At 41.2% G+C, this 7,131-nt stretch overlaps 1 protein-coding gene across 1 annotated transcript; it reads right to left on the reverse strand.

The window, feature by feature from the left end:
* Positions 1-3,277: 3,277 nt before the first annotated feature.
* On the reverse strand, positions 3,278-6,825 carry zgc:162592 (uncharacterized protein LOC561993 homolog). Its single transcript, XM_046348470.1, has 2 exons — positions 5,922-6,825; positions 3,278-4,918 (listed from the first exon to the last, which is right to left on the reverse strand). Exons 1-2 carry the CDS (start codon positions 6,718-6,720, stop codon positions 4,620-4,622), a joined length of 1,098 nt encoding a protein of 365 aa, XP_046204426.1. The 5' UTR covers positions 6,721-6,825; the 3' UTR covers positions 3,278-4,619.
* Between the last annotated feature and the right edge of the window lie 306 nt (positions 6,826-7,131).

Here is a 7,131-nt window from a genome sequence, read left to right on the forward strand (position 1 = left end):
TTTATCTCAATACTTTGTTGGCAATGACAGAGGTCAAACGTTTTCTGTAAGTCTTCACAAGGTTTTCACACACTGTTGCTGGTATTTGGCCCATTCCTCCATGCAGATCTCCTCTAGAGCAGTGATGTTTTGGGTCTGTTGCTGGGAAACACAGACTTTCAACTCCCTCCAAAGATTTTCTATGGGGTTGAGATCTGGAGACTGGCTAGGCCACTCCAGGACCTTGAAATGCTTCTTACGAAGCCACTCCTTCGTTGCCCGGGCGGTGTGTTTGGGATAATTGTCATGCTGAAAGACCCAGCCATGTTTCATCTTCAATGACCTTGCTGATGGAAGGAGGTTTTCACTCAAAATCTCACGATATATGGCCCCATTCATTCTTTCCTTTACACAGATCAGTCATCCTGGCCCCTTTGCAGAAAAACAGCCCCAAAGAATGATGTTTCCACCCCCATGCTTCACAGTACGTATGGTGTTCTTTGGATGCAACTCAGCATTCTTTGTCCTTCAAACACGACGAGTTGAGTTTTTACCAAAAAGTTATATTTTGGTTTCATCTGACCATATGACATTCTCCCAATCTTCTTCTGGATCATCCAAATGCTCTCTAGTAAACTTCAGACGGGCCTGGACATGTACTGGCTTAAGCAGGGGGACACGTCTGGCACTGCAGGATTTGAGTTCCTGGCGGCGTAATGTGTTACTGATGGTAGGCTTTGTTACTTTGGTCCCAGCTCTCTGCAGGTCATTCACTAGGTCCCCCCGTGAGGTTCTGGGATTTTTGCTCACCGTTCTTGTGATCATTTTGACTCCACGGGGTGAGATCTGGTGTGGAGCCCCAGATCGAGGGAGATTATCAGTGGTCTTGTATGTCTTCCATTTCCTAATAATTGCTCCCACAGTTGATTTCTTCAAACCAAGCTGCTTACCTATTGCAGATTCAGTCTTCCCAGCCTGGTGCAGGTCTACAATTTTGTTTCTGGTGTCCTTTGACAGCTCTTTGGTCTTGGCCATAGTGGAGTTTGGAGTGTGACTGTTTGAGGTTGTGGACAGGTGTCTTTTATACTGATAACAAGTTCAAACAGGTGCCATTAATACAGGTAACGAGTGGAGGACAGAGGAGCTTCTTAAAGAAGTTACAGGTCTGTGAGAGCCAGAAATCTTGCTTGTCTGTAGGTGACGAAATACTTATTTTCCACCATAATTTGCAAATAAATTCATTAAAAATCTGGATTTTCTGGATTTTTTTTCTCATTTTGTCTGTCATAGTTGAAGTGTACATATGATGAAAATTACAGGCCTCTCACATCATTTTAAGTGTGAGAACTTGCACAATTGGTGGCTGACTAAATACTTTTTTTGCCCTACTGTATATAATGTGCTCTGTAATAAGATGACCAGTTTTACTCCTACACTATAGCTGCCCAATACCATGGAGGGCTTGCATAATGTTGGATGCATTGGAATATAAGATATGGAGAATGATAGTCTGTAGCACTAGTTTCAAATACTCAAAGTTCAGTGAATGTGAATAGATTTGTGGTTTAAATGATTAACCTAACTTTCCTACTAACCTTCTAAAAGTTGAGTGCCAAATTCTAGACAATCCATTATTCTACTACTATGACTGAGTGAGACGTACATTTCATACATATACATTCAAACAAAGAACATCACATTGTGTTTCACCATTTATTGAGTACAGAGACAAACAGCAAAGGTGTCTCAGGCAGTATTTGAAGTATCTAAATCAAATGTAGCCTTTCAATCTATAGATATATATATATATAGAAGGAAGTGTCTGGGGGGAGGGGTACACACTTACAATGTTGTAGTCCAGAAATGATAGGTTTTACCATCTATGCCAAAAGCATGATCCTCTGATGGAGACAGTATAACAACACGTTTCAGTATTTACCCTCTCTAGGAGCAATCGTGTGCCCAGGCCCCATAGGTGTATCGAAAGGATCACACCCTGGTCACCACTGTAGAGAAGTGCTTTAAGCACAACGCAATCTTAAGATCATGTGGTCCAGAGACGAGAACTCAACCATCTACGGCAAAAGCCTGGGCTCCTGACAGGGACAACAGAATTCTCCCCACTGTGTGTTACAATATTAAAATATGTATCTGTTATCACCTCAACAAAATGGATTTATTATTGAATTTAGTCTAACAAGCATGTGTATCTGTAGTTGGTGCTTCTCAGCTCTAAAATACAAAGTCTCGTGTAAGACAAAATCCACAGACAAATGCATATGAGGCCTCAATGTTTAATAGTGACAGCAGGGATAGTTCAAACTGCAGTAGGATGGTTCTCCACACAGGTGAGTGAATCAACTGAGCAACACTTAGTTGATCTCTGGGAGCAGGACACAGGAAAGAGCTGAATAGATTGTGGGAGACAAAACGTGAGAGACCAGATTGAATCAAAGAAATCACAGCAGCAAAAGGATTGTAGAAATGGACATCTTGACAGTCTTAAATTACAACTAGGCTACGGGGATAAAGGCAGGGTGCTCTGCATTCTACTCAAACTAGGTCTATTTACAGGGATAAATGTATAATTTCTTATTTGTCAGCATTAATTAAATTAGTGAGTTCTGCCTTGATGACTGTATTAGCTTTACAATACTTGTCCTATAGATTTTTGTAGTCTTAAATTGCTACTTGGAATAATAGCGAAAGCTCCCTGTCCCAGAATGACATGCTAGTGATAAAGTAATCTGCTCCTGCCAGCTAGCAAAAGGTCTACTTGTTGTAGCTAGCTACATTTTTAAGGTTACGTTTTAAGTAAAGATAAGAGTTTTTTACAGATTGCATTGATGGTATCACATCTCTATAACTAAATAGATACCAAAAAATAAATAACACTTTACCTGATAGCAGTTTGTCGGACTGAGATCTCTCTCTCGAGGTGTCACCAGCTGTGCTTATGTACAATAGGGCAATGCCATCAAACAGAAATGTGTGCAGAAAAAAATAGACACTATGTAAAAACAAACAAACAGCTCCTCCCTCACTCAGCAGACCAATCATCTTGAAAACTAAAGCAGATACAATGTGTCAGCCCACCACCTATGACTGGATCTCCTGAGCTAAGGCACAGAAACCTGTGTGAGTCTGACTTGACCTCAAATTGGAATAAATATGGTGTGGGAAATAACAGTGATATTCAGTGAAGCCTCTTGCAGAGCATAATTCCCATGTAGGCAGCTTCTCAAATCTGACTCTCCTTTTCCATGCCACACTAAATAAATGACTAATTAACACAATAAAGGCATTATGCTTTATTTCCCAATCACAAACATTTTGGGGGATTTTCACTTATTTATAAACAATATAAAATTGTTATGTACACAGCCAAGACACTCAACTATTCACAAAATACAATTTAAACATACAAACATTCGTAAAAGTCCAAGTACTTATTTTTACATTTGAAAGCACCAATAGAGTTTGGCAAGTTTCATATAAATATGGACTATATTTTCAGATTTCGGCCAAACACTATACATATCAGGTCATGAATCTCAAAGAGATGGGTTCACAATCAACAGGTTTCACTGTCAACATTTACCATAATAGCATGTCTAAAGGAAGTTGTAAATAGTATAAGAGAGCTGCCCAATATCATAACAATGTAGGGCGGACAGTAGCAGTGATGGTTATGCATAAGTAGTCTTAACAGTTTTAAAAAAAGGGACCATGAATTGAGAGGTGACCCTGGTGATATGAGAAGTCAAAGGGAGGGAAAGGGTAACGCCGACAGACACGAGTGTGGTGGTGACCTTTATACACTGGAGCCGTTTAATGACCTTTCTCGGGGTGAAATTCAATGACTTAAAGGTTTACCTTGCAAGGCTGCTACGTAGACGCCGGGCCTTTGATATACAAGATATAGGTGTACAGAGTAGATGGCCTGAAGACCATCAAAGAGCTTGTAAACATTTCCTAGTGAAGTTCACCAAATACATTTTATTGTTTGATGGCTAAATATTTAAATTCATTAAACATTATTGACATTTAAGTGCAACATATTGATGGGCTGTAGACAACCTGCAGATAAAATTGTAGCACCACATAAAATACTGATAATGCAAATACAAACAAGGTGGCGGGAGACATGGCTGGTTGAGGGCTACATTCAGATGGATTTACAAACTAAAAGAAGTTACTAAAAATGTGGTTTAAGAGGTTTTCACTGTTGGTGCATGAAATTCTGACAACACTTGGTGTGACAGTAAAATGTAAAACAAAAAATAAATCTATATAAAAAGAAACATTCCAGCATGGACCAAATACTGTCAAACGGGGATGAATAAAATTAAAGAATTATGTTTGGGTTACAAAAACAACAAAAAAATATTCAAACTAACTCAAACTGCATAGTGATGGTGAGGAAGATAAATGCTTCAAAGCCCCTGTCAAACACCACACCATGGCCTGACAGCACTCCCATGTCTCCTTGCCACATGTTGTTTTTAAATATAACCGGATACCACGAGCTCAATACAAGCAGCTCTCCTAAATGTCCTTCAGGTGTTTGGTGTTGAAACTTACCAGATGTATCATTGAATAATGTGAGTGAGTACCATGTCTATGAGAAGCCTAATCCCTCAGAAGGGGGTGTCACTGGCCAGGGTGATCAGGGTGCAGGTTGACGACACACTGGAGCAGCGCTCCTGGAGGGTGTTGTTATTGTCCCAGACTACCGGCTGTGAGCTGGCTGTGCAGCCCAGGGCCTTGGCCAAATCTGGGCACAATGTGAGACACAGCCGCTGGAATAGCAGGCAGAACTTTCTACGGAAACTGCGGTTGATCCAGAAGTAGAAGATGCAGTTGAGGAAACCGTTGGAGGTTGGGAGCCACACCACCAAAAACTCCATCCACTCTGGAACTCTGTTGCCCGAGATGGCTGGTGGAAAACATAACAGAGAAAAAAATGCATAAAAAGGGACAGCATAGGCTATGAAATAAGACGGACTTTAGTCAGTCGAAGAAAGATTGTCAACAGTACTACTTCTAGCAGGAGTGTGAACAGGAATCTTCAATGAAGTGTTCTTTGTCATTCAAATGAGAGACTAGTTTTCATGCAATTATTTTCACTTGAGAAATACTGCACCAAACATAGTTCTATGTAACATTGCACGACTAAGATCTTCTCTGCAAAAACATCACCTAGCCGAGTTAAAGCAAGCAAACTAGTATGCGGCGCCCTGCAAACACATGTACAAATAACCCATCTTCCCTTGTCTATCACGAACGTTGAATACAATTTGAACTTACTGCCGATTGTCCGTGGGATTGGTTCATCAGTGGGTCAAAATATCCACAGAAAAGTACTATTAAAGACTTCAAAATGTGGGGACAATCCAGATGCGTTTGCTCCTGATCCAAGGCACGTGCACAAGACTGAAGGACTTGCACTTTGGTGCATGCATACTGATCAAAGTTTTGCAGATGTTTACATGGTTTTCCACATGTGCCAGGTGATAGATATTTCAGCAGCAATACCCAGCGCTTCAAAAAGTCGGGTAAATAACACTTTCCTGGGGCCAATTTGATTAACCGACTTTACTGACAACCGGTAGTGTAAATTGTAATTTTATTCTAGAGTCTTGAATGTAAAGAAACGTTCCCATTGAGACGGCTTAGTTTAAGGCGGTATACCAGAAGCTGCCCATATCAGTCTGATTCATCAGCCTACCTCGGTCATCTTACACCCAGCACATTGGCATTTCCACTTTACAGCCTTGTAGCCTACATTTGTTACGGTAATTTTCCTGAGATCATTTAGAAGGGTGGTGAGTGACTTTGGGGAAAAACATGCACCTTGACTGAATTTTAGAAGTTCCAACTACAAAGTTCCTTCATCCACTAAATGTAAACCAACTGGTTCCTTCTATAGGCCTACTCACCATTATAGATAATTGCCGCCATGCACGGCGTCCAACATGCGTAGTACACGGTCATTACAGGGACAAGCACCCTGGAGGCTACGTCGGGTCTGTTGTGACGACCCAGGTGTTGTGCCCGCATCTTTACCCGCTGTCTCTTTGCAGCAAACCAAAGGCGCAGGTTTGCGCAAGTCATGATGATTGAACAAGGAAAGAAGATGAGGCACGTCAACGTTAGAGTGTACACAACGTTAGTAGAGTACGATGGATTGCAAACCAGTGACGCTGTAGAAAAGTGGACCTCAATTATCCCGTTAGGAAATGATATGGGCACAAGTAAAAATGGAGGAAAACACCATGCAAACGCGATCAAAAACAGCGTTCTTCTCCTTGTCATCAGTGATGAGTACTTAAGTGGGTAAAACACTGCTATGTATCGCTCTAGACTTATTGTAGCCAGTGTGTACATGCAAGTTGAATAAATCGTCGCGTTGAAGAAAGCCACAATGTGACAGAGGGAGTCTGGGCCTTCACTGTAGTCTTTCGCCAGACTGACGCACAGATTCAAGGGCGTGATGATCAGTCCAAACGCCGAATCAGCACCTGTGAGTGAGAGTAAAAAGTATCGAGAGTTCCTTGACCAGCCGGACACCGATGAAGAAATCACCATAATGACTGCAATATTCCCCAATGTGATCATCGCTCCTAAAACTGATATTATGCCAATTTTAATGGGCCTGTGCCGTTCTAGAAGCATTTGCGTATCTGCGCTGGTTAGATTGGTGTCCTCGGACTCAGACAAATTGAATGTTGCAAACATTGTCGGTCATATTGTTTGTCACTTCCTCTGTGGAACCTAAAAAAGAAAACACCCAAGGGCATGCTCTTCAAAATGATTTCAGGTGAATTTACATGATAGAATCAACTTACCAAGCCGTGGTATGCACAACAATAAATACCACTACCACACCTGTGGCACGTTAGGTGGTAGTCACGTGCCCCAATCAAATACGTGGATCTGATGCAAGTAAAAAGATCAGCCAAGAGGCAAATTATTCTTCCTTGGCCATTAGGATAATATACACATTCAAAGGACTTTTCAACACATTTCAGAGTTGGTGTCCATGTATGTCATTGTTTTGTTGTGTAATGTAGTCGACATTGTATTGAAACACTCATTTACACTAGGATCATTCTGTTGTGGCCCAGTTGTATGAGCAATGAATGGCTC

Source organism: Oncorhynchus gorbuscha, linkage group LG05, assembly GCF_021184085.1.
Source record: "Oncorhynchus gorbuscha isolate QuinsamMale2020 ecotype Even-year linkage group LG05, OgorEven_v1.0, whole genome shotgun sequence".
Taxonomy (NCBI): domain Eukaryota; kingdom Metazoa; phylum Chordata; class Actinopteri; order Salmoniformes; family Salmonidae; genus Oncorhynchus; species Oncorhynchus gorbuscha.